The sequence below is a fragment of the Coturnix japonica genome, chromosome 2 (assembly GCF_054131305.1).
Source record: "Coturnix japonica strain WE chromosome 2, WE-NBRP24, whole genome shotgun sequence".
Lineage (NCBI taxonomy): Eukaryota > Metazoa > Chordata > Aves > Galliformes > Phasianidae > Coturnix > Coturnix japonica.
This window is the reverse complement of record NC_140664.1, coordinates 135,983,481-136,009,244: the sequence shown is the minus strand read 5'-3', so window position 1 is coordinate 136,009,244 and position 25,764 is coordinate 135,983,481. Positions and strand designations below refer to the sequence as shown.

Below are 25,764 nucleotides of genomic sequence, written 5' to 3'. Positions count from 1 at the left end.
CCCACCATAAAGATAGCAAAAAAGACCCCATATCCCTCTCTTCGTTGAACTAGGGGGGGAAACTCCGTGCTGCGCTGAGGGAAACACCTTTTCTTTCCCCCCCACCCTCAGAGAGATACTGAGGGTGAATGGGGTGGAGGTAGGGGGGTGGGGTAGGCAGCCCCCTCCTCTAATTCTATCCGCTCTATGGGGTCCACCTGCAGCCTATGGGGGGTGGGAGGAGGCGTGGAGGTGCCCCCCTGCATCTGGGGGCGGGTCCGGCTGTGGGGCGGAGCTGAGCCGTGCCGAGCCGTGCCGGGGCACCGCCGAGCCCCCTCCTACCCCCAGCATTAACCCGTCCCCCTCACCCCCTCCTCCCCTTGAGCCCCTCACCCCCCAGCTATGTCCCCCCCGGGGGCCGCAGGGCCCTGAGCGTTCCGCCCGGTCCGGCCCGGCCCGGCATGGCGTCCCGGGAGCGGCTCTACGAGCTCTGGATGCTGTACTTCGCCAAGGTGAGACCCCCCCCCCACACACACACACCTTTCCTTCCTCCCCCCCCATCAACCCCAATCCTCCTCCTCCCCAGTTCAGATGTCCTGCACCCCCCCCCCCCCCCCCCCCCCACAGCCCCTTCTCTGTGTTTGCCCCTCCTTTTTGCCACCCCCTTCCCCGGTATATCTACCAATTTGGGGGCTCTGGATCCTCCATATCCCCCCACCCCCCAATTTAAGAGCTCTGAGATCCCCCCCTATACCTGCACTCCCATATTTACAGCTCTGAGACCCCCCTTCCACTGAATCCCCCAGTCCTCCTCCCCGATTTGAGGGCTCTGCATTCCCCCATTTGCACCTGAGGGTCCTCAAGAACCCCCCCCCAATTTGTAAGCACATACCCATGCCCTCCCTCCCTCATATTGGAGGCTCTGTGACCCCCAATCTCCCCCATACCTTCACCCCATCGATTTAATCCCCCCCCACTTCACCCTTCCAGATTTCCAAGGCTCTGAGCCCCCCACCCCAAATTCTCATCACCCTCTTAATTCAGGTGCTCACCCCATATCCCTCCATCATCGGGGACTCAGTGATATTCCCCCCCCTACCTAAATCACACCCCCAAAAAAAGCCTTGAAACCCCTCTATCCTCCCCACCCCCCCCATTCAGGGCTTCAGTGCCCCCCTCCCCAGACTGGTTCTCCTTGCACAAGGGGGAAGCAGACCCCTTTTTTCCCTCCCCCCCACCCCATTACCCCCACTTAGGGAAGGTTCCGTATCATCCCCCCTTTGCTTGTGTCCATCCCCCCTCTCAGCAGCAGGTGCGGCCGCGATGACATTGGAGCTTCATTGCTCTAAGGGGGGGGGGGGGGGGCCCTACACCTTTATGGGGTCTTATGCTTTGGGGGGAATCCCACTTCATTGCGTTCTGCCCCCCCCGCACCCCCATACATTAGATTTAATTCCACTCGAGCTGCCAAAGCTTTGTTCATCCCCACATGGCGGGCATCCCCAATGATTTGGGGACAAGGGGTTTAATCCCCCACCCCCAAATCCTCATAGCAACCACCTCTGGGGATCCCTCCAGCTGCCCCCCACCCACCCCATCCTTATTTTTGGGGTCCAAACGGTGCATTTTGGGTGGTGCTGGCACCCGGCATGGCTTATAGGGACGAGTGGTGACGCCTTTTGGTCTCACACCGGTGTTATTAGGATTGAAGCTTGTTAAGTGAAGTATGGGGGGGCTTCGTCTGGACTGGGATTGTACCTGTACATAATTCCGGGGGTCTTCAGGTGTCCCCTCTTCCTCCCTGCCCCCCCCCTGTAACAGCGCTGTGAGGAAATCCTTGAATATTGGCAGAAAAAGGGATTTGGGAATGGTGAAATACAGGGGAGGAAGTGATGGCAGTCAGTAGATGGGGGGGAGCCAGTATGGAACTGGGATGTGATGGGGGGTCAAGATGGGGGGGTACACATGGGGACAGGTGCTGTGCTGGGGGGCTGTATACCCATTTATATGGGGTCATGCACCGTGCCATAGGGATGTGTGTGCTCTTATGGGGACAGGTGCCATTGCCATCGGGATGTGAATGCTCTTAAGGGGACAGGTGCCACGCCATGGGGCTGTGTGCTGCGCCATTGGGGTCTGTGTGCTCCTATGGGGACGCGTGCCGTTGTCATTAGGGTTTGCACTGCTGTCTGAGGACATGTGCCGTGCCTTTGGGGTTTGCATGCTCTTTTGGGGACGTGTGCCATGGCATTTGGGTGTTTGTGGGAACATGTGCTGTGCCATCAGGGTGTGTGTGCTGTTATGGGGACAGGTGCCATGCTGTCGGGCTGTGCACGCTGGTATGGGAACATGTGCTGTGCCATCAGGGTGTGCACAGTGCCATGTCATTGGGATGTGTGTGCTCTTATGGGGCTATGTGCCATGCCCCCCAGGCAGGTCACCACAGTGACACCCCCAAGCAGCTACCCTGCCTGCTGCCTATGGATGTGTCCGTGATTAGAAGGAAGCTCGTTAATTACCAGCCTCTTTGAGGAGGCTTTGGAGAGGATGGGGTCCAACTCGCGGTGGGCACGGGGTCAACATTGGGTACCAAACCTCAGCGGCACTGCTGGGTGCCAGACCCCAATGTGAACTCCCATAGGGACTGAGCTATAGGGTGTGTGGGACACGGGTCACCCCTTAGGGACAATGGCACGGATTTGCTGGCTCTGAGAGCACCGTTCCCAGGCGGCTCCGCGCCCTGAGCCCCAAAGCCACCCAACAGGCTCTGCCAGCGGGGCGGGCACAGCGGGGGTGAGCGGCGCGCCATGGGACGCCAGCATGGGGACAAGGGGTACACGGTAAGGTGGTGCTGACAGCATTATAGGGGGACAACAGCAGGATGCTACTGGGGTGGGGTGTTGGGAAGGGGTTGACTTGCTGCACCCATAGGGTTGGGTGTCCCCAGGGTGGCATTGGCACAGCGGGATGCTGTGCAGCGGTGACAGCAGCCCCGCGTGAGCCTCCCCCGGAGGAAATGTCGTTGGGGCCACGAGTGACTTGGCATTTCCTGAGTCTCTCGTGTGTTTGAAGCAAACTAAAGGGGGGGAGTGGAAGGAAAAAAATAATAATAACATCACCCCCCTCCTTTTCTTCCCCCCCTCCCCTTCTGGGCTCTGCCGTCGCGTGTCCCCGCTCGCGTTTCCGCTCCCCGTCCTTGCTCTGGTTGTGGCGGCGCTGGGGGGCAATGGAGCCGTGCGGGTGTCCCATCACCACGTCCCCCCTGCAGGTAATGGGGTGTGAGCCCCCCTCCTCCCCCACCCCACACCTTGTGGTGGTGGGGAGGAGCTCTTTCCTCCGGTGAATGGGGCGGTGGTGGGTTTGCGTGCTGCTGGGGGGGGGGTGAGGTGTTTGTGGGATGCTGGGCTTTAAAGGGCTTGTGCTGGGGGGTTGTGGACCTACAAGTGGTGGTGGAGGGATGGTCTTTGCAAGGGTTGGGGTGTGTGGGATCAGGGTGAGCGCAGTGCTCCGTATGGGGTGCACAGACATCTAAGTGTGCTCTATAGGGTGCATAGGGTTCACCCCAGGGTGCTCCATGGGGTGTGTGGATACCCAAGGGTGCTTTGTGGGGTGTACGGGGGCATGGACGCTCCGCGGTGCTTATGGGGTGATCCCAGGGTTCTTCATGGGGTGAATGGGAACAGGGGTGACCCCAAAACATGTGGGGCACCCCAAGGTTCTGCACATGGCCATGAGGTGCACAAGGATGTGGGTCACCCCACAGTGCTCTGTGGGGTGCACGAGGGCGTGGGGGATTGAAATGTACTTGCTGTGGTTTGTGGACACCATGGGGTGCCCCATGGGGTCATGTATGGCTCCAAAGTGCTCTGTGGGGTACGTGTGGGTTTGGATGATCCCATGGTGCTTTATGGGGTCCATGGACATCCATTCCTTGCACAGTAGCATGGAGTGACCCCAGGGTGCTGCATGGGGTGCAGAGGTGCACAGACACCTCAGGCTGCTCTGTGGAGTGCATGGAGACATGGGTCACCCCAAGGTGCTGCATGGGATGAGGTGACCCTACAGTGCTCTGTGGGGTCCATGGAAACCCAAGGGCATCTTATGGGGTGCAGAGGGACGTGGGTGACTCCATAGTGCTGTATGGGCACGGGGACACCCAGGAACCATGGCTGTACAGCGCTGGGTGAATCACCCCTTGCACAACCCCATAAGGAGTGGGGCCCACATGCCGCCTGCTGATTGGCAGTGCCATCCTAAAGGGCCAGGCGCTCTTGCTGCTTATTGGCTGGTAGCTAGGTGCTCTTGCTGCTGATTGGCTGGTAACTAGGTGCTCTGTGTGCCAATTGGTTGGCAGCTCTACAGGTTTTTTGCTTCTCTGCGTGCTGATTGGTCAGCAGATCCACAGGTTGTGCTGTTCTGCGTGCTGATTGGCTGGTGGCTTCAGGGGTGTGTGGTCACTTGCTGTGCTGATTGGCCACCGGTACAGAGGGGGGGAGGGGTTGGGGTTGTGGTTGTTTTGCATTCTGATTGGCCAGCCTTCATGGCACTGGATCCCTGCCAGACACCCATTGGCCAACAGTTCCCAAGGGGCTGTGCTGATTGGTTGGAGGATGGATTCCCCCAAGTAGGAGCTGATTGGCCAGCATCCATCTACCCCTTTTGGGGTGAGCACTACAAGGGACCCCCCCCAACCCCAATAAGAGAACAAACATGACTGGAGTCTCCCTATTGCAGAAGGACCTGGCGTACCTGCAGCAGTGGCTGGAGGCCTTTGTCATGAACTTCGAGAAGGTCATAGCCGTGCCCTCGCTGGAGCCCCGCAGGTGAGGGTGAACCCCCTTTCCCCCTCCCCCCATAAACCACCCGTTCCCCTCTCCCTTCCTATTCCCCTCCCCCCCAACCACTCAGAACTCAGCTTTGGGGTTTTGCTGCAGTTCATCCGTTGCGGTTTGCAACCATCCGGCCCCAGACAGGAGGTTTTTAGCACCGGGTGTGGGGTGGGGGTAGGTCCCATCCTGTCTGTTTTCCCCTTCTCTCTCGTTCACTTATTTTCCATCCCCTGCCCCCATCAGGCCGGAGGAGGCAGTGTCAGAGATCCCAGTGCTGCCACGAGAAGTGCTGCAGGTGCTGAGCCAGAGGTTGGCACAGTGTGTGGGGCAGGGCCCCCGCCTCGGGCAAGCGCTGCTGCTCCTCAAGTTCTTCATCATCATCTGCAGGTGGGTGCAGGACCCCATCATAAACAGATCCCAGCTGCATACCCCCCCCCCCCCCCCCCCAAAAGTGCGTCACTCCCCCTGCAAAAGTACATATTCCCCTCTCAAAAGTCCACTCTGAAAGTGCATTGTGTTCCCCCCCCAGCCCCCCTCCCTGAAAAACAATACATCTTATCCCCTTATGTTCCTCGTGTCCCCCCTCCAGGTGCATCACAGCCCCCCAAGTGCATCGCATCCCTCTCTGTACTCCTTCCCATTAAGCAGCCACTCCCTGCTTGTTCCTCTTCCTCTCCCGGGGGGGGGCCCCTGTGGCCGCCTGGCCCCTTCCTGTCCGCTGCTCTCCTGGCGCCGCTGCCTGCACACAGCAGATAAGGCTGATGGCAGCCTCCACTTGCTCCCACCCGATCCTTGGCAGCCAAAATATCCCTGGAGGCCCCCCCGGCAAGGGGACTGTCCTTTTGTCCCCCCCTCCCAGCCACCAAAGCCTTTATATTTAGCACTGGAGGGGAGCCAGGTTCTGAACAATGGGACTGCACTGGGCTTTGGGTTTGGCTGCGTAGCGTGGGAGGATGGGGTCAGCCCAGGACGTGGCCTTGGTAGGCAGTTATCCCACTCTCTAGGTGTGTTATTCCCTCACCACCCTTTCCCCCATGGCATTTACACCTTGCAGAAACCTCGAAAATGTCCAGCCCGACAAAACCCCCGGCTTCATCCCAGAGGTGCTGGCACTGCTGCGGATCTGTGCGAACAAGGTGAGCATTGCCATCACCACGACCCCAATCCTCAGTGCTGGGAGGGCAAATATGGGGTCAGGATGAGGAAGGGGCTGTTTTGTACCCACCTGACCCCAAATTGTAGCGGATGGGAGGAAAGAAGTGGGATGGGGTGCAAGCTTAAATCCTGTTGGGTATCATCTGGGGGCAAAAGGATGCTTGGGTACCACTTTGTGGCATCTTTATACACAGGGATGAATCCCAATGGGACAAAACTAGAATAGCAGGGTCTTGGGGGTGTTATTTGGGATTAACCTTTCTCTTCCTGCCCCTGACAGCTGCGCTGTGGCCAGGAGGATGGGGAACAGCTGGAGAGCGTGATGCTGTATGGCCTGCACCTCTGCGAGTGCCTCTTTGACCCCTACCAGACCTGGCGGCGACAGCTGAGCGGGTGAGCACCAGGGCCATGGATCCCTGTATCCTGTACCCTTCTTCTCCCTGCTCCTCATTTCTCTCCTTCCAGAGAAGTTGTCAGCACGAAGGAGAAGAGCAAGTACAAGTTCGCCCCTGCTGCTTTACCCCCCGAGTTCGACGCCTTCTTCCAAGGTACAGCCATCACTGCTCCCTGCAGGCCCCCTACTTTGTGTGAGCTGGGCAGCAATCCCTGAAAGCTGAGGTCTTTTTATTACCGTGATTAACTCTGAGTTTTAAATCCATTGTTGGGCACTATGGTGTACAGTGCTGGGCCTATTTTGGTTAGCACCTGACAGAAACAGCTTGGCTGGGGAAGCTCTGAAAACCCCATCACTGAGCTGTGAAATAGAAACCCCCTCCAGGATAGGGGGCTGCAGAAAGCACCTAAAGTCCCGGAGAGCTGTTAGTGGTGCTGGCTGTGAATCCCCACTCCCCAGCTGAGCCCTGTTGTAGAACCAAAACCTCTAGATTTTACAACAGAAATCTCCCCATGCTGCAGCCAATGCTAAAAATAGCTGAGGGGTTCATGCTCCCTCCCCCCTCCATCAGCAACAAGGTTAAGGGTGGGTCGTGGGGTGGGTAGAAAGGGGAATTTTTGCCTTTTATTTTCTGCTGCTTCTCTTGTACTTGCAGAATGTTTCCAGCCTGGTGGGCAGCTCCCCGATGAGCTCCAGCTCCGGCTCATCCACCTCTTCGGAGCCATCCTCTCTGGGGCCAAGGTAGGATGGGGACATGGGAGACAAACCTTCCCTCCCCAAACTTTGCTGAGACTAAACTGCAAAGCCTCATTTACTACAAGCGAGATGCTTTGTTGCAATTAAATACCTTAATTCTCCAAAGCTTTATAGTATCAGAGGTAAAACTGCAAGCCAAAATTCATGCTTTTAACCTTAAGAAGCAAAAATGAAGGTAGGGAGTTGTCTAAACTGAAACTGCTCCAGCAGAGTTTGCTCACCAGCAACAACAAGTTCAGATCTGGGATGCAGCTGAGATCATCTTAGCTGGAAAAATCAGTGCTGAGCACACACAAGTTTTAGTCAACCCAGTGCTTAAGAAAGCAGAGTTTGATTAACAGCTCCGAAACACCTAACATAGCTTAAATGTGGGATTTTATGACAAATAAAAAAGAGATTTGAGGGGTTTTTTTGTCCTCTTTTTCTCCCTGACAGTCCAATGCACTGCAAGCCATTACACCGGCAGCACTGGAGGTGCTGCTGGGAGTGCTGCGCCGGGTGAGCTCAGGGCCACCACCATGCTCTGGGCTGCTGGGACTGACACTGCGCAGTGTGGTGGCAGCAGTGCATGCCCTGCATGCCAGCAGCCCTGGTCCTGTGCCCCTGCGCATGCTGCTGGATGGGTACTTCAGAGTGCTCAATGCTGACCCCACTGCCGTGTCACCAGAGGTGGCTGGAGGGCTCATTGCACTGCGAGTGCAAATGTTGGGTAAGTTGGGCTTTGGGGAGCTGGGTGGGGGTCAGGGTGGGTGCTGAGCCCTGTTCCCTGTTCTGCCCATTGTAGATGCCATCCCGGCCATGCTGAGCTGTGATGACCGGCCTGTCCTGCAAGCCGTCTTCCTGAGCAATAACTGCTTTGAGCACATCATCCGCCTCCTCCAGAACAGCAAGGTACCAGCGTGCTGCACCCTGCCTGCACACAGCAGGGTCGGGCTTTGAGATGGGGTCATGGAATCAACCACAGAGTCTTAGACTGCTGCTCTGAGCAGTCTGTGTAAAGAATTTCCCTCTAACATCCAATCTATATTTCCTCTCTTTTAGTTTAAAACCATTTTCACTTGTCCTGTCAGTGTCTGCCCATGTAAAAAGTCATTCTTGCATTATTTTCTTGCTTGCACTGCAAGCAGTGCTGGGGTGGAGCCACTCCAACACCATCCAGCACCCCTGAACAGGGCAGGAATGGTGCATAACCCTATTTTTTCTCCCCTCACCATCCCCTGTTGGTCTCTGTCTTCCCCACCCCAGCTCTACCTCAACAGTCCACAGGATGCAAGTGAAGCCTACCGTGAGCTCTCCGTGCAGCCACCAGCCAGCAATGGGCTCCAGCAGGTATTCTGAAAAGCTACCCCACAGCTCAGCTGCCTGGTAGGATTAGGGGGTGATGCCCACAGCTGACCTACCAACTGTCCCACAGGTCTTTGACAGCAGCTCCGATGCCATCGCAGTCCATGCCATCAGTGTGCTCACAGCCATCATGAGCAATTCACCCTCTGCAAAGGTGGGAATGGGATGTGGATATTCACAAATGGGTTTGGGATTTTTCAACCCAAATAGATGCTTTGGGGTGATGCAGCTTGCCCTGGGGCTGCTGTAGGACCTCATATACGTGCATGCTTGCAGGAGGTGTTTAAGGAGCGCATCGGCTATGCCCATCTCTACGAGGTGCTGAGGAGCCAGGGCCAGCCCACGCAGCGCCTGCTCCAGGAGCTCCTCAATATGGTAAACATTCTCTTAACTGTTCCAGAAGCCCCCCCCCATCTCCCATAGGCCCTATTCTCCTTCACTCCAAGCAAAGTGCTCTGTGCTGGCATCTCAGTGGAGCAGACAGGCTGGTCTCAGCCCTCTTTCTCATCTCCAGTCTCCACTGGGTCTCCTTCCGAGGGTGATCACACCATCTTCAACTTTGAATCATGCTCAGCTTTGGGAGATTTGAGCCTATTTGAATGCTGTGCTCTTTGCTGTGGGACTGCTGGGTGTGCAGAGGTCTCCAGGGTTCTCAGTGCAGTCAGGAGATTCTCCCTAGGTGCTTGGTGCACAGGGATATCTTGTCATTTGTTGCATGAGGGTCTCCAAGAGTCTCGGTGAAGGGGGCTCTCCAGAAGTCTCAATGCACAAAAGGGCTTTGCAGAGAGTCTCCAAGGCACTTGGTGCAGGGAGGTCCCCCAAAAGCGGTCATGTACAAGGCTCTCCTAAGATGCTTGGTGTACAGGGGTCCCCAAGATGCCTTATGAAGGGGAGTCTCCAAGATAACTTGGTGCGTGAGGGTCTCCAATACACTTGAAGCATGGTGTCCCCCAAAATGATTGGTGCACAAGGGCCTCCCAAGACACTTGGCTCATGAGCGTCTCTCAAGGTGCTTGGTGCACAAGGGTCTCCACCACATATCCAAGGTGGCTAGGAGAGGATTAATCTCTCTCTCCATATGGTGAGGACCTCACTGACTATCTTCTGTATTCCGGCAGGCAGTTGAAGGTGACCACAGCTCCTTCCCAGCCCGCCCCATCTGCAACGAGCAGCCCCTGCTCCTGCTTCTGGCCTGGCTCCCAGCACTGACATGCCGTGAGCTGCAGCTCTTCCTTTCAGAGCGGCTACGGCAGCTATGTGAAGCCTCCCTGCCCAGCCGCCTCACCTGTGTCAAGGCAGGCATGGTGGGCAGCCTGCTGGTTGCTCTGGCCTCAGAACCAGCACTCCCACCTGCCTGCTCTGAAAACCTGCTGGAGCTGCTGCGTGTGCTGGGCAGGCTTTCTATCCGACCTGGCGAGCTACGGCAACTGTTGAGGCTGCTACGGCGTGAACGGGGCCGAGGTGCCCACCCATACACAGCACCTGTCCTGCGGGTGCTCTCAGGCATGGCACGGGCTGAGGGACCCCCACGGGCACTGCAGTACTTCGACCTGACTCCTGGCATGGCAGGGATCATGGTGCCCGCCGTCCAGAAGTGGCCTGGAGGTGCTTTTGCCTTCCATGCTTGGCTCTGCCTCAGTGAGGAGGAGTTCGGGCCACCGGCAAGGCCAAAGAGGAGGCAGCTCTACAGGTGAGGATGGTGAGGATGGGGTGGTGAGGGTGAGGATGATAAGATGCGACCGTCCCCACTGCTCTGTCCTCTCTTCAGCTTCTTCACAGCCAGTGGGACAGGCTTTGAGGCTTTCTTCACCACCGATGGCATGCTGGTGGTGGCTGTCTGCACCAAGAAGGACTACATGACGGTGGCACTGCCAGAGGTGGCCTTCAACGACTCATCCTGGGTGAGTGATGTCCCCATCTCCATCCTCGTGATGGAGGACACCCTTCACACCTCTTGCTTGTTCCCACAGCACTGCATTGACATTGTCCATGTTGCTGGCCGCCGGCCGTTCGGCCAGAATGTGGTCAGCATCTATGCGGATGGACACCTACGGAAGACAGCACAGCTCCGCTTCCCATCCCTCCACGAGGTCAGGGCCATCCCCAGCACTGCTTCATCCTGCTCTGTGACACTGGCTGGGAAATGAGCACTGCTTCTTCACAGGCTGCCCAGGGAAGTGGTGGAGTCACCATCCCTTGAGGTTTTTAAGAACTGTGGAGACTTGGGCACTTGGGGGTATGGTTTACTGGGCATGGTGAGGGTGGGCAGGGATTGGACTTTGTGATCTCAGAGGTCTTTTCCAGCCTAAATTATCTATATCTAAATTATAGGACAAGAGGAAGTGACCTTAAGGTGTGCTAGGGAAGGTTTAGGTTGGATATTAGGAGGAACTTTACAGAAAGGGTTGTGTAGCAGTGGAACAGGTTTTGTGAGGAAGTAGTTCGTGTCACTGTCCCTGGAAGTATTTGAAAGACTTGTAGATGTGGTGCAGTTGGAGTACTGAGCTGGACTTGGCAGTGCTAGGGTCACAGTTGGACTTGATAACCTTTTTCAACTGAACTGATTCTATGGTCTCTCCTCCCATGCAGTCCTTCACCTCCTGCTGCATTGGCTCTGCGGGGCACCGCACCACCACAACGGCTTCCAGCAGCAGCCACCCACCGCCGTCCCATGGGCTGGAGCTGACCTTCCCCCCACACCCCGTGCTCTGCCGCTCACAGTCCTTCCCTGCCACCCTGGGTCCCCACGCCTGGACTCCCCTGCAGCCCCCCACGGAGGGGGTGGTGTCCACCACGGCAGCTGGCAGCCAGGATACCGAGTGGGGCACCCCTACTTCTCTTGAGGGCCACCTGGGCTCTGTGGCTATCTTTTGTGAAGTGCTGCAGCAAACCCAGGTCAAGGCGCTCTTCTGCCTGGGTACGTAGGGGCTGGGCACATCAGTGAGGCTGCTGGTGGCAAACACATCTCCAGCCCTTCCCCACTGACACCTCTTTCTTCACTCAGGTCCAAACATCGCATCACCGTTTACACTGGAAGGTGACCTGGTGGAGCTCAGCAGCAAGCTCCTGCTGTACTACACCCCACAGGTGAGGACAGACCTATCAAGATGCTCCTACTTTGCCTGAACTCACCAGAACCTTCCTCTGTATGGGGGACATTGAGCCCATGTCCATCCCTTCCCATCTTTTCCCACTGAGATTTTCTGGAGTCACACACTGATCATATCATAGAACCATAAAATCACAGACTGGTTTGAGTTGGAAGGGACCTTAAAGCCCATCCACTTCCAGCCCCTGCTATGGGCAGTCACTACCCACCGGATCATGTTGCCCTAGTCCCCAACCATACTGTCTCTGAGGACTGCCAGTTATGGGACATCCACACCTTCTCTGAGCAACCCATTCCAGTGCCTCACCACTCACTCTCTGAGTAGAGAATTTCCTTCTAACATCTTTAAGTCTTCCCTCTTTTAATTTCCTTCTTGTCCTGCTCCCAACAAGCGTCCACTGTCTTCATAAATTGGGATGTTCTCTTCTAGGCCTGCAGAAATAACATCTGCCTGGACCTCTCTCCCAGCCATGGCTTGGACGGGAGGCTGACAGGGCATAAGGTGGTCAACTGGGATGTCAAGGTACGTTGAGTGCCAGGTGGCCCATCCTGACCCCGTGGCCTAGGGTACCCTTGGGTTCAGGACAGGACCCTTGTGGGGTGTTACATGGCCATGGTGGTTCCCCAGCAGGGGGACTGGGGGAGTACATGGTATTGGTTCCACCAAGGACCCATGGGTCCACCAAAGTCCAGCTATTCCATTGCTCTCCCAAGGACCTCTTTGCCTTGTGGGTCCTTAGTGTCCAGACTGGGCTCTATGGGTGGTTATTGAAGGGGAACACGTGCTTCTGAACAACCTGTTGGAGGTGTGTGCTGTAGGATAGCTCAAGGCACACTTCACTCTTTGCTGGCCACAGGGCCTTATGCCTTGGGCAGGATAGATCCTGGGAATCCCTGGCCCTGGGTGGATGTGCAGCTGCCTTCCATACACGACCATCACCACGCAGCACCCAGGGGCAGACAGCAAAGCTTCTCACCTCTCTTGGCAGGATGTGGTCAACTGCGTGGGTGGGATGGGTGTCTTGCTGCCCCTCCTTGAGCAAGTGGTGACCAAGAAGGAGGAAGCTGAGGATGAGCAGGAGACCAATGACCTGGTAGGGCCAGAGCTGACGTCCTCCAGGAATGCCCAGGGCATGCTCATCCCACTGGGCAGGTCCTCAGGTAAGAACTCTGAGGGCGATGTGGGGCAGGAGCCACCCTGCTCGGGTACCTGGACATAACCCCACTGCCATGAAAGGTGCTGCCTACGCCTGGCTGGTATTTACTACAAACAAGAGAAATCTTGTCTAGAACACCAAAATACATGGAGAAGCCTTGCTTTTGCTGACCTATTTTAAGGTTATTATGACCAAATTAGTCATAAGTGAGAGGTTCTGAGAAGGTGAAGGTGGTTCAAGTTTGCTTACCTCCAGTTTTGAGTTTGCTTGTAGTCTGTGATGTCTTGTTGTAGACTTAGGTTCATGCAGAATCCTTACACCCCATAGGAAACGTGAGATTTCTCCCTAATAACTTTCAGGTAGCTCAGAGCAGCTGTGGTTTCCACTCAGTTAAATTGAAGGGGAATGGGTGAATGGGGTGGCAAGTACATGGAGAAAAGGCAGTGACAGGGTCACCAGAATGCCCAGATGGGGGAAGGAGCCTGCAGGGAGCAGGGCTGATGGCACCCAGCTCTGCCCTGTGCCTTGCAGAGAGCAGGCTGGAAAGGAACAGCGTGGCTGCCTTCTTGCTGCTGGTGAAGAACTTCATACGCAACCACCCAGTGAACCAGGAGAGCCTGGTGCAGTGCCATGGGCCGGCCATCGTCGGTGCTTTGCTGCAGAAGGTGGGGGCTGCCACAGCTACCAGGCTCCATCCTGGGTCACTCTCCAAGCTACAAACCTCCCTTCTCACCCTGGGCAGGTGTCCAGCCAGCTGCTGGACATGAGCACGCTGATGGCCTCGCAAATCCTGATGGAGCAAGTGGCCTCTGAGGGCAGTGGACTGTTGCTGCACCTCCTCTACCAGCATCTCCTCTTTGATTTCCGCATCTGGAGCAACAGTGACTTTGCTGTCCGCTTAGGTGGGAGCAGGGGCACCTACAGGGATCCCTGGGTTGGTGCTGTGGCCACCGGCGCCACTCATGTCCTCTCCATGCAGGTCACATCCAGTACCTGGCCAATGTCATCAAGGACCACAAGCAGCGCATCCGCAAGAAATATGGGGTACAATACATCCTCGACTCCATCCGGACATACTATGGGTGAGCTGCTGCTTGTATCTGGGATATCAGCCCCCAGACACCAGCACCATGGTGGGCTTGGTCTTTGGGAGCTGCACACTGGGCTGGACGCTTTTATTTGGGATCATATTCCCCCTGCAAGCATGCCATGGAAGCATTGTGATAGGCACTCCTGTTCCCCGTGCCCTGTCCCTTTAGAGGCCTGGTACATGGGGTAGATGTTTCCTTGTATGCGTTGCTGGCCTGAAGGGATGTTCACTGTCTAGGAGCTGCTCAGGCTTCTTGTTGGAACTTGGGGTTGTGCTTATGATGAGTGACAAGGAGAAAGAGGGCAGCTGTGTACTCCTCAGTGGGAATATCATAGAATGTGAGTTGGAAGGGACCCATAAAGGCCATCTGGCCCAACTCTCCTGCAGTGAACAGGGATACTTATAGCTTGATACGTTGATCAGAGCCCTGTTCAGACTGACCTTGAGTGTATGCAGGGATGGGGCATCCTCCACATGCATCTCTTCCTCAGTTCCTCCAGGGAGAAGTCCACAGCTACTGATGACATCAAAACAGTACAGACATCCCTCTTCAGCCTGGTGAAGGATTTCTTCTGCAGGAGCTTCTCTGGAGAGGAGATGCAGAGCTTGCTGAACTATCTGGCCGCAGCACAGGATGAGCAGCAGGTATGACTTCTGGCCATCCAGGTCCCACCAAACCACCCCAAACATTGTCTTCAGACAACTAGGGCTGACCCTGCTCTTGGCAGTGGTCAACAGGCAAGTGGGGAAAAGACACTGAGGTATTGGTGGGGTGCATGGAGGACAGCATGCAGCCGTCCCCGTTGCCTGCAGGTCTGCGGAGCACTGGAGGTGATACACAGCCTGCTGAAGGGCTCACCCTCCCAGGAGCAGCTTTTTGCCTTCCTCTTTGAGCCAGGCCATGTGGAAGTCCTCTTCTCACTGCTGGTACAGAAGAAGTTCTCAGATGAAGTACGAGAAAGAGTCTTCAGGGTGAGACTTGTCTCTGGTATTGTCCCTTGAGTCTGGGGGTGTCCCTACAACAGCATCACCACCCCTCTCTACCTTGCCAGGTGCTCTACAAGATGCTGAAGTATGAGAAGGTCCCTGAGCGCTGCAAGAGCCGCCTGAAGTTGAAGGACATTGGGTACCAGGGGCTCATTGCCTGCCTCAGCGACATCCCCTGTTCCATGTTGCTCTTCCGCTGCCTCTCAGAGCAGGTCCTTGGGGCAGGTACCGTGTGTCCTGCCCAAATCTACCCTGTCCCATCCTGAATCATACCACAAGGGCCATCCTGTTGGCTTACCACAGGGCTCAACCAGCTGGGGGTAAGCCTGGGGGCCTTTGATCGCTTTTGGAGACAAAAAGCTCTCTCTCCTTGCCTGCAGACCCTCCTAACTACAAGGACCTGGTGGCTGTGGTTTACCTGTCTCACCGGGCTGATCTGACCGTCCGGCTCGATATCTGCCGCAAGGTAAGCAGAGCCATCCATCCCCAGCCAATTCAGAGGGTCCAGCCACCCTGAGAGGAGCTGAGGTGGCTCCATTGGATCCCTCACTTTCTTCTGCAGCTCTTCCACTTGATCTACGCACAGCAGGACATGGTGAGGCAGCTGGCCAGGCTGGCGGGCTGGCAGGACACACTCACTAAGCTGTATGTCAAGGAGTCCTATGAGTCCCGCCAGCACAGCCTCAGCCACTCGGGCAGTGGGGGCTGCCTCGAGCTCCTCCGCTTCACAGACCACCCCAGCAAGGAGACTGAGGTGGGCAAGGACAATGTGGGCAGCATGAGCCCACTGCCAGCCGAGCTGCAGGAGGTGGATGTCTTCCTGCCACTGGGCTACGAAGCCTCAGACCAGGAGCTCTCTGAGGGCTTCTCCGACCACTCCATCTCGCCCAGCGGCCGCACCAAGTCCTTGCACTCCTACAACTTCAAGTCCTTCGACTCCTCCGACCGAGCGAGCCGCTCTTCTTCCAACCCCGGGGATGTCCCCTTTGATGGTGTCTACCACCCACTCTCTCCTTTCTCCACCTCACCTTTCGACCTGGGGCTCGACCTGGCCAGCACCAGCTCCATTGCCACAGCTGAGAGTGGTGCACAGACACCCGCCAGCGGCCCCGGAACCCCTTCACCCCTGGAGAGCTTCAAACCCTTTCCAGGGATGCGAAACCGCAAGAGCTCCAGCCTCTCCAACGTGCTGGATGAGAGCAGTTACCAGGATGCTCTGCCCAGTGACAACATCTCCAACACCAGCAACCCCCAGGTGAGCCCTGAATCACAGCACTGCCCAGGAAGGTGATACTGTTGGAAATCTCTAATGCTTTTCCCCCTCCCCTGGCAGCAAACACCTGAGGAGGAGCTGTGCAACCTCCTGACCAACATCATCTTCTCGGTGACGTGGCGTGGGGTGGAAGGTTGTGATGATGCTGCATGGAGGGAGCGTGGCCAGGTCTTCTCCGTCCTCACCAAGCTGGGCACAGCGTGTGAGCTGGTGCGGTCCCCTGATGAGATCAAGCGCAGGTTTGCAGGGGGAATGCAGGCTCTGTGGTTGTACTGTAGGGTGTCCCGGGGTGGTGGCCACCCTGCAGAGCCACCTGCTGTCCCACAGCTTGCTGGAGATGATGCTGGAATCAGCACTGACGGACCTGAAGGAGTCAGGGCCAGCCATGCTACCCGGCCTCACCCACAATGCACTTAAGCTGCTACGGCTGCTCCAGGACTTCTTGTTCTCTGAGGGACACAACAACCAAGCCCTGTGGAGTGAGAAGGTGTGTGGTTGCAGGCAGGGCCCCAGGTTGAACCCTACACCTTGGTGCTAGTATCTAGCCCTGAAACCAGCCCTGACCCTAAACCCAGCCCCTAATCTGTAAACCACAAGCCTAACCCTAGTAACTAGCCCATGCCCTAATCCTAAAACCTAATCCATAACCTGTAAATCCAGCCCTAAACTCTAAAACTAACCCTAAACCGTAATCCCATCTGTACACACATAAGCCCCAGCTCTAACCATAGGTCTTAACCCTAAATCTAACAGAACACCCTGTTGTAAACCTAATCCTAATGCTAACCACTAACCCTGTTAACACTTGACCCCCAACCCTGCCCCTAACCTGTAGCCTATAAACCTAATCATAAAAACTAACCCATGCTTTAATTCTAAAACCTTGCACTAACCCATAACCTATATAAATCTGACTTATAAACCAGATTCAAAACCTTTAGCCTAACACTACAATCTTACTGTGAACCCCAATTCTATAACCTAGCCCTAAACCCTCATCCTAACTCCTTAACCCTACAAAACCAACATGAGCCCAAGCCCTATGCCTAATCCAATCTCTAATCCTATACCCTGTCCCTCATTTAAAATCTATAGTCAGACCCATAACTCTACCCCTATATTCTAAACCCTAACTTATAACCTGGAAATCTAATTAGACCTCCTAAATCTGAATCCTGAACCTTAAACCTCAACCCTAACCCTAATCCTAAAACTTAATCTTAGCTCTACACCATTACCATAAGCCCTGACCTGCTACCCTGATGTCAAACATGCCCTAACCCCAAACCTTCATCCCATCCCCTACCCATAATGCAAACCCTCATCAAGCAAAGTCAGCAATGTCTGGGAGCTGGGGACAGACCTGCTGGCTTTGTGAGGACTCACTGTGTCCCCCCATATCCCCAACAGATCTATGAGGGGGTGAGCAGCCTGCTAGACAAGCTGGGCGTCTGGTACCACCTGGCCAACGGCACCTCTGACCTCAAGGAGATGGCCCAGACAGGGCTGCGCATCCTGGTGGGCTACACCCTACTGCAGGACCCGCAGGTAGGTCACCCCTTCCCTGGGCTCCAGAGCAGACTTCAGCATTTTTGGATGGCTCCAGCTAATGTCCCATCTTCTCTGTGTCCCCCCCAACTCTAAGCTGCACTCACTGGCCTATGTGAAGCTGCACAGTCTGCTGCAGACTGCCACAGCCCCCAAAAAAGATGAAGCTTGCTACCTGCTGGGCAAGCTGGAGACCCCACTGCAACGTTCACTGGATGCCAAATCAGAGACCTTCTCCTGGCTGGTGCCCATTGTGCGCACGCTTATGGATCAGTGCTACGAGACCCTGCAGTTGCAGCAGTTCCTGCCCTCGTTGCCTCCCACCAATGGCAGCCCCACGTTCTATGAGGACTTCCAGCAGTTCTGCACCACCCTTGAGTGGAGGAGCTTCATTGAGAAGCACGTGGGTGCCACGGGGTATGGGATGGTATTGCTGGGGTGCTGGGAAAGCTTAAACTTGAGTAACATGCTGGAACTGGGTTTCACTGTTGGCACTGGGCTGGGACAACACAGTTCCATTCAAAAAAGAGATGCTCATAGCTGGATGAACAATAGATGGTGCTGGTGCCAACTCATCCTACAACAACTCTCTTTTCCCTGCTTGCTCTTTAGGTGCAGCCCACCATGGCCCAGTTTGAGATGGACACATTTGCCAAAAGCCACGACCACATGTCCAACTTCTGGAACGCCTGCTATGATGCCATGATGAGCAGCTCCCTGCGGAGGGAGCGGGACAAGGCAGACAGCCGGAAAATGTTCCAGGTACTGCCTCCTCCTGGCCACAGGGACATCACCATGGGGATGGGCTCCTTGTCCCATGGCCATGGTTCTAAACCCAAGGGTGTCATACTGTGGGCATGCTCCTTTCCCTCACCCCAGGGTCATGCTCGCCACTTTGGGAATATAATTCTGGAGATGTGCTCCTCACTCCAGAATGTCATCCTAGGGTTGTGCTCCTTAACTTGAGGGCATACTCCTCACCCCAGGGACATGCTCCTCACATTCCTTGAGATGTGGTCCTCATCCCAGAGATGTTATCCTGGGAACATCCTTCTCACCTCAGAGATATTGTCCCAGTGATACGCTCTTCACCCCTGGATGTCATTACAGGGATGTGCTCCTTGTCCTGGGGACATTGTCCAAAAGACATGCTCCCCACCCCAGCATCATGCTCTTCACCTTGAGGACATGATTCTGGAGATGTGTTCTTCATCTCAAGCTTATCATCCCAGTAGTGTACTCCACATCCCTGGGGCACAGCTGTATGATGATATCCCTGACCTTAGAAACATGCTCCTCACACCAGGGACATCATCTGAGGGTCACCCCAGGGTCATGCCTCTCAGCATAAGGACATGATCCTGGGGATGTTTTCCTCATCCCAGGGGTGTTATCCTGGAGACATCCTCCTTACCCCAAGAGATACTGTCCTAATGATGTGCTCTTCAGCTCTGAGATATCAACCCAGGGATGCGCTCCACGCCCCAGGGACCTGCTCAGATCCCATCTTTACATCACCCTCCCTCTCCCTTGGCAGGAGCTGGTTCTGGAGCCAGTGGCAAAACGCACCAAGGCTGAAAATGCCCGTCATGCCAATGTGCTCAAGCAAGCCAACAACCACCACAGCACAGTGCTGAAGCAGTGGCGCTCCTTGTGCCGCCTCCTCACTTCACCTCGCTCTGCCTGGGCTGACCGGTGAGTACCCATTGTCCCCCCACCTTGGATCAATGGGGTCACAGATGGGAGCCTGGGCTGCCTTACCCTCTCCTGCCCTCAGGAACCCACCTGAGGTTCGCTGGAAGCTGTCAAGTGCTGAGACTTACTCCAGGATGCGGCTGAAGCTGGTGCCCAACCTGAATTTTGACCAGCACTTGGAGGCCAGCGCTCTGCGGGACAACCTGGGTGAGGCAACTGGGGGCTCCTTGACCCCTCATTCCCTCTGCCAGTGGGGTGCTTACTGATCTCTCCTCATTTCAGGAGCTGATAACCTCCACAATCCTGCCGAGTCCCTCCCACTCGCTATGGCCAAGGAGGCTAAGGTGAGCGAGCTGGAGGATGACCAGCTGGCCGAGGAGGATCTCCCTGTCCTGGACATCCAGTGAGTGTCCCTATCCCCTATCATTACACTTGGTCCCCCAGGCTGGGAGTGTTCTCACCACCCCTTGTCACCCAGGGCTGAGCCCAAGGAACAGAACCAGCGGGAAAAGCTGGTGGTCTCAGAGGACTGCGAGCTCATCACAACAGTGGCTGTTGTCCCTGGCCGCCTGGAGGTGACAACTCAGCACGTCTACTTCTACGATGGCAGCAGTGAAAAAGAGGAGACAGAGGGAGGTAACAATATGTGCCTGAGGCTCAATCTCTACCTCATCACTGGTCTTAGGAAGGTTATAGTGGGTACTTGCAGCACAAGTGGGATGAAGATGTCTCCATCCATCCCCTGTCCCCCCTGAAGTCCATCTCTGTGGATGCTGACCCTTTTGGGGTGCTCTCTCCTTGGTTTGGGCCAGCCCCAGGCTGCTCCCTGGGGTGATGCTGTCCCCAGTTTCTGCCTCATCCCCTGCCTGTCTCCATGCTGTGTTGTCAGTGAATCCTGTTGTGCTCTGTGCTGTCCCTGCAGGGATTGGCTATGACTTCAAACGCCCCTTGTCCCACCTGCGTGAGGTCCACCTGCGCCGCTACAACCTGCGCCGCTCTGCACTTGAGCTCTTCTTCATTGACCAGGCCAACTACTTTCTCAACTTTAAAAAGAAGGTGACAGCACCCCCACACCCCCCATTCTCCATCCAGGCATCTCCTCAGTGTCCCAGGGCCATGTCAGTGTCCATGTGGGGCCCTTGAGCTCATCAGGGCTCCTGTCTCCATCCCTGCAGGTGAGGAACAAGGTCTACTCCTGCATCCTGGGTTTACGGCCCCCCAACCAGATCTACTTTGGCAGCCGCTCGCCCCAGGAGCTGCTGAAGGCCTCAGGGCTCACCCAGGTATCTGTATCCTCCTGAGAGAGGACAAAGGGTTGCCCTTCATGGGGGCAGATACAGGGTTTTCTCCATCTTCTGCCCCACAAATCCACCTCTGCCATCATCTCTTTGCTCCAGAAATGGGTTTTGCGGGAGATCTCCAACTTCGAGTACCTCATGCAGCTGAATACAATTGCAGGACGCACCTACAATGACCTCTCACAGTACCCTGTGGTGAGCACTCTGTGTCCCCTCCCCAAGCTGAATAGCAACCATGGGAGCCCCCCAGCCTGACTTTCTTCCTTTCCCACCCAGTTCCCCTGGATCCTGCGGGACTACGTCTCGGAGACGCTTGACCTCACCAACCCGTCTGTGTTTCGGGACCTGTCCAAACCCATTGGGGTTGCCAACGAGAGACATGCACGGGATGTGAAGGAGAAGTGAGTAGCCCCAAAAGGAAGAACCAGGGGATCAGAGCTCCGGCCCTGACCCCCCCTGCTTTGCCACTGCAGGTATGAGAGCTTCGAAGACCCCACAGGCACTGTGGACAAGTTTCACTATGGCACGCACTACTCTAATGCAGCAGGTGTCATGCACTACCTGATCCGCACTGAGCCCTTTACCACGCTGCACATCCAGCTGCAGAGCGGCCGGTGAGCACCCAACAGTGGGACCCAGGGCTTGGGACAGAGCCACTGTCACCCCCAGGGTCCCACAGATGCCCCGTGCCACCAGGTTCGACTGCTCAGACCGGCAGTTCCACTCGGTGCCAGCAGCATGGCAAGCCCGCATGGAGAACCCAGTGGACGTCAAGGAACTCATCCCTGAATTCTTCTACTTCCCTGAATTCTTGGAGAACCAGAATGGTAATGGAGGGACCAGGCTGGGGATGGGGACCGGATGGTTGTACCCCTGACTGCTGTCTGCACTCTGCCCACAGGCTTCGATCTGGGCTGCCTGCAGATATCCAACGAGAAGGTGAGCGATGTGGTGCTGCCGCGGTGGGCGCGATCCCGTGAGGACTTCATCTACCAACACCGTAAAGCCCTGGTGAGATGCTGGAGTGGGGTCATTTTGGGGGGGAAAACAGGCATTCCCAGCCCTCCTGACACCCAGTGCCCATTCAGGAATCAGAGTACGTCTCAGCCCACCTCCACGAGTGGATCGATCTCATCTTTGGGTACAAACAGCGAGGCCCGGCTGCTGTGGAGGCCCTCAATGTCTTCTACTACTGCACATATGAGGGTGAGCTGAGGGGACAGGGTGGGGGGTGCCCTCTGGGTGGCCTCATTGATACCCCCATCTCCCTATTCCCCAGGTGCTGTGGACCTGGATGCCATTGCTGATGAGACACAGAGGAAAGCTTTGGAGGGTATCATCAGCAACTTTGGGCAGACACCCTGCCAGCTGCTGAAGGTGGCTCATTCCTTCCAAAAAACCAAAGCCCACTGCCTCATTTGAGGAGGTGCTACCCCATTTTCATGGCTTTCTTCCCCCCAGGAGCCCCATCCTGCCCGGATGTCGGCTGAGAGCGCAGCCCGAAGGCTTGCGCGCCTGGACACCCGTCCACCCAACGTCTTTGAGAACCTGGACCAGCTCAAGTCCTTCTTTGTAGAGGTGGGGACAGGGACATGGGGTGACGGGGGCACCAATGAGGAGGGGACTCACTGACTGTGTGTTCCCTGCAGGGCATCAGTGACGGTGTGTCCCTGGTGCAAGCTGTGGTCCCCAAGAACCAGGCGCATTCCTTCATCACTCAGGGATCCCCTGACGTCCTGGTGAGCAAAGGGGAACTAGAGGATGCCAGTGTTGGGTGTCCCTGGGATGTGTCACAGCTGTCACCACCTCTGCCCAGGTCACCGTGAGTGCCAACGGCTTGCTGGGGACCCACAGCTGGCTGCCCTACGACAAGAACATCTCCAACTATTTCAGCTTCACCAAAGACCCCACCGTCTCCAATGCAAAGTGAGCCCACAAGGATAACCTCTGTCCCTGGGTTCCTTGGGTCACACAGTGTCCTGGGGTGCTGGTGGTACCATTCACCCGCTTGTGTCCTTGTCACCATCCCGTGTCCCTCCACTCCAGGACCCAGCGTTTCCTGCAGGGCCCCTTTGCCCCCGGTGCCGACCTGTGCTCCCGCACTCTGGCTGTGTCCCCTGATGGGAAACTGCTCTTCAGTGGGGGACACTGGGACAACAGCCTGCGTGTTACCTCGCTGGGCAAGGGGAAGGTCATTGGGCACATCACCCGGCACATAGGTACAGTAACCCCCTCCTCAGGGTCCCAGGGGGACCTGAGACCATGCAGGGACATCTCCCCGGACTCCCATCTCTGTATCTGTCTTGGTGCCACCTGATGCTAAGACACCTTGGCACAGGAGCAGCAGCTCACAGTATCTTCCTGTATGTCACAGATGTTGTTACCTGCCTGGCACTCGACCTGTGTGGCATCTACCTCATTTCTGGGTCCCGGGACACCACCTGCATGGTGTGGCAGGTCCTGCAGCAGGTAAGGGGCTGCACCTTGTGCCAGCTCTTAACATGAAGACAGTCACTGCTGGGAGCGTGCAGTGGCATTCCAAGGTCCTTGAGGTCCCTGTGTTACCTCCACCAGGGTGGGTTTTCCAGCGGCTTGGCCCCCAAACCCATCCAGGTCCTGTACGGCCACGATGACGAGGTGACGTGCGTGGCCATCAGCACCGAGCTGGACATGGCTGTCTCAGGCTCCAAGGTCAGCTGGGGCAGGTGGTGTGACTCATCTCTAGGTGTCACAGCCACCGAGCAGCACCAACCACCACCACCTTGTCCCCTTTCCCCTTAGGATGGCACCATCATCATTCACACCATCCAACGGGGGCTCTTCATGAAGTCCCTGCGGCCTCCTGGTGAGAGCTCACTGCCTGCTGCCATCACCCACCTGGCTGTGGGGCCGGAGGGGCAGATCGTCACCCAGAGCGCCGTGGGCGAGCGCGCTTCCCTGAAGGTGAGGTGACACAGCAGGGCTGGTGTCCCCATATCCCCCACTCCCTCTATTATCCCTTGTTTTGCTCTCTCTTGAAGGATAAATTCACGCTGCACCTCTACTCAGTGAATGGGAAGCACCTCGCCTCCGTCCCCCTGGACCAGGAGGTGACGGCCATGTGCGTGATGGAGGAGTTTGTAGTACTGGGGACCATGCAGTGTGGGCTGGAGATCCGTGACCTCCAGAGGTGAGGGGTAGAATCATCAAATTACGATTTGAAAGGACCTCTAAGATCACCAAGTCCAACCATCAGCCCATCACCACCCTGCCCACTGCTGACACCCCCTTGAGATTCCCATGGGTTCCAATATCCCACATCTTCTCTTCTTTGTAGCCTCCGGCCAGCAGTGAACCCTGTGCCCATGCGGGTGCCCATCCACAGCGTGTCGGTGACCAAGGAGAAGAGCCACATCCTTGTGGGGCTGGAGGATGGCAAGTTGATCGTGGTGGGCGCCGGGCAACCCGCAGAGGTGAGCACAGCCATAGGGATAGAGGGGTCAGGAGGTGGAGGAGGGTCATAGGGATGCAACCCCTGTGCCCAGCTGGGCTGGGGAGCTTTGCTTGTCCTCCTCACTCCCAAAGCAGAGAGGAATAGGGATGGGGTAGGGTGTGATTGGACTGGGAGGGAATGGGGTGTGTTGAGATGGGATGGGATAGAACGGATGGGTTGGGTTGGGATGAGATGATGGGACAGAATGGATAGTTTGGGTTGGTTTGGGGTAGCGTGGGACAGAATGAGTGAATTGGGTGAGGATGGGGACTGTTGGGTTGGGCCAAAATGGATGGGTTGGGTTGGGTCAGAAGGGTTGGGATGGGATGGGGCATGACAGAATGGATGGGTTAGATTGGTACAGGATGGGTTGGGTTGGGACAGAATGGATGGATTGGAGTGGGGTAGAGCAGACAGGATGGATGGCATGGATGGGACAGGGTGGGTGGGATGGGGATGGGAATGAGGATCCACCCAAGGGAAGGGTATGGGGTTTGGATGGAAGTGAGAGAAGAGAAGGCAGCTGTGGATGGGGTTGAGGAAAGGGCTGGGGATACGGATGGGGATGCAGATCAGGAAATGGATGCAGAGGACGGAGGAAGGACTGGAATGGGAACTTCAAATGGGATGATGGGGGAGTGAGGATGAATTTGGGGTTGTGGAAGAAATTGGAGATGAAGATGTGGATGGAGCCAGGGATACAGAAAGGGATGAGGGTGGGATTGGAACTGTGGAAGAGGATGGGGGTGGAGATATGGAAGGGAATGGAAATGGGGTGGGGATGGGCTGTGGGGCAGGTGCTGACCTCCCTGTCCCTTAGGTGCGCCCCGGCCAGTTCCACCGGCGGCTCTGGCGTTCCACCCGCCGCATCTCCCAGGTCTCTGCTGGTGAGACGGAGTACAACCCCACCGAGGGCAAGTCCTAGGCTGGCACCCCACACCCGGCCCCAATGGCCTTCCTACAGCACCCGGCCCCTCCTGGGGGGGCACGGCATGAAGGGGGACCCGGATCCTCCTGCAGCAGCGCCCTGAGCCCCTTGCAAGCCAGGGGGTGAGGTTAGGAGGGTTGAGCCCCACGGGGGCTGCACGCTCGGCCCCATGCCGTGGCCTTATCCAGCCCCATTGGGATGGGGGACAGCAGCACGGACACAGGGGGTGAGGAGGTGCTGGGGGGGGCCCCTTGCTGGGAAGGGGGTACCACATCCCCCCCCACCCGCTGGCCAGGAGCCGGCTGCACTCCCCTCCCCCTCCCCCCCCTCAAAGTGTTTTTTCTATCAATTTCTAGCTCTTTTACAGAAAAAAAAGAAAGAAAAAAAAAAAGAAAGAAAATGAATAATATATCTGTCTATAAGAAATAAATGTGCACAAGGCCCTTGTCTGCCCCGTGCTGTGTCTGTTAGGGACATTCTTTTCACCCACCCCCCTTCCATGCTGTGTTTTTGGGATGCGGTGAGGGCACGGGGCCCTTCCTTTCTTCCTGCCCTACATAGCAGGGCTGGCCTGGCACTGGCTGTGCTCCGGGCGGGGGGCCAGTGGCCCCAGTGTCCCTGCAGGCTGTCTGTGCTGTCCCCAGCCTGCCTGGCACACGGGGGCACGTGGCAGCCACCTTTTGCTCCATGTCATGAGCGTGGGGGGTCTCAGCTGTATCCCCACGTGTCACAGGCGTGGGAGGTCTCAGC

General features: G+C 56.4%; 1 protein-coding gene across 2 annotated transcripts; it reads left to right on the top strand.

Moving 5' to 3' along the window:
• Nucleotides 1-243: 243 nt before the first annotated feature.
• NBEAL2 (neurobeachin like 2) lies at nt 244-25,457 on the top strand. 2 transcript variants are annotated; one of them, XM_015852954.3, is made up of 55 exons: nt 244-491; nt 4,714-4,802; nt 5,052-5,195; nt 5,863-5,944; nt 6,244-6,356; nt 6,429-6,511; nt 7,013-7,098; nt 7,549-7,822; nt 7,898-8,004; nt 8,359-8,442; nt 8,528-8,611; nt 8,734-8,832; nt 9,576-10,147; nt 10,226-10,358; nt 10,428-10,547; nt 11,047-11,374; nt 11,462-11,544; nt 11,997-12,089; nt 12,556-12,727; nt 13,255-13,388; nt 13,466-13,625; nt 13,703-13,805; nt 14,305-14,458; nt 14,627-14,785; nt 14,866-15,025; nt 15,181-15,266; nt 15,363-16,055; nt 16,134-16,312; nt 16,401-16,560; nt 17,484-17,621; nt 17,719-18,024; nt 18,234-18,383; nt 19,159-19,316; nt 19,399-19,523; nt 19,599-19,719; nt 19,795-19,952; nt 20,239-20,372; nt 20,492-20,599; nt 20,714-20,809; nt 20,891-21,015; nt 21,088-21,228; nt 21,311-21,441; nt 21,516-21,625; nt 21,703-21,820; nt 21,894-21,991; nt 22,076-22,192; nt 22,264-22,353; nt 22,431-22,540; nt 22,661-22,833; nt 22,989-23,083; nt 23,189-23,305; nt 23,396-23,557; nt 23,635-23,783; nt 23,931-24,066; nt 24,907-25,457. In XM_015852954.3, the coding sequence occupies exons 1-55, from the start codon at nt 441-443 to the stop codon at nt 25,009-25,011; spliced, it is 8,256 nt and encodes a 2,751-aa protein (XP_015708440.2). In that variant the 5' UTR covers nt 244-440; the 3' UTR covers nt 25,012-25,457. The 2 variants fall into 2 exon arrangements, 1 of the variants encoding a protein (XP_015708440.2); XR_014943238.1 differs by lacking the exons at nt 20,492-20,599; nt 20,714-20,809; nt 20,891-21,015; ... (13 more) ...; nt 23,931-24,066; nt 24,907-25,457 and having other exon boundaries at nt 17,719-18,038; nt 20,239-20,329.
• Nucleotides 25,458-25,764: the final 307 nt, after the last annotated feature.

Excerpts from the sequence above, each read along its gene's own strand:
- NBEAL2 (XM_015852954.3), top strand. The coding sequence starts at position 441 with ATGGCGTCCCGGGAGCGGCTCTACGAGCTCTGGATGCTGTACTTCGCC. Across the intron at positions 12,728-13,254 it reads CCCACTGGGCAGGTCCTCAG|AGAGCAGGCTGGAAAGGAAC; the intron begins GTAAGAACTCTG and ends TGTGCCTTGCAG. Across the intron at positions 20,810-20,890 it reads ACCTCTCACAGTACCCTGTG|TTCCCCTGGATCCTGCGGGA; the intron begins GTGAGCACTCTG and ends TTTCCCACCCAG.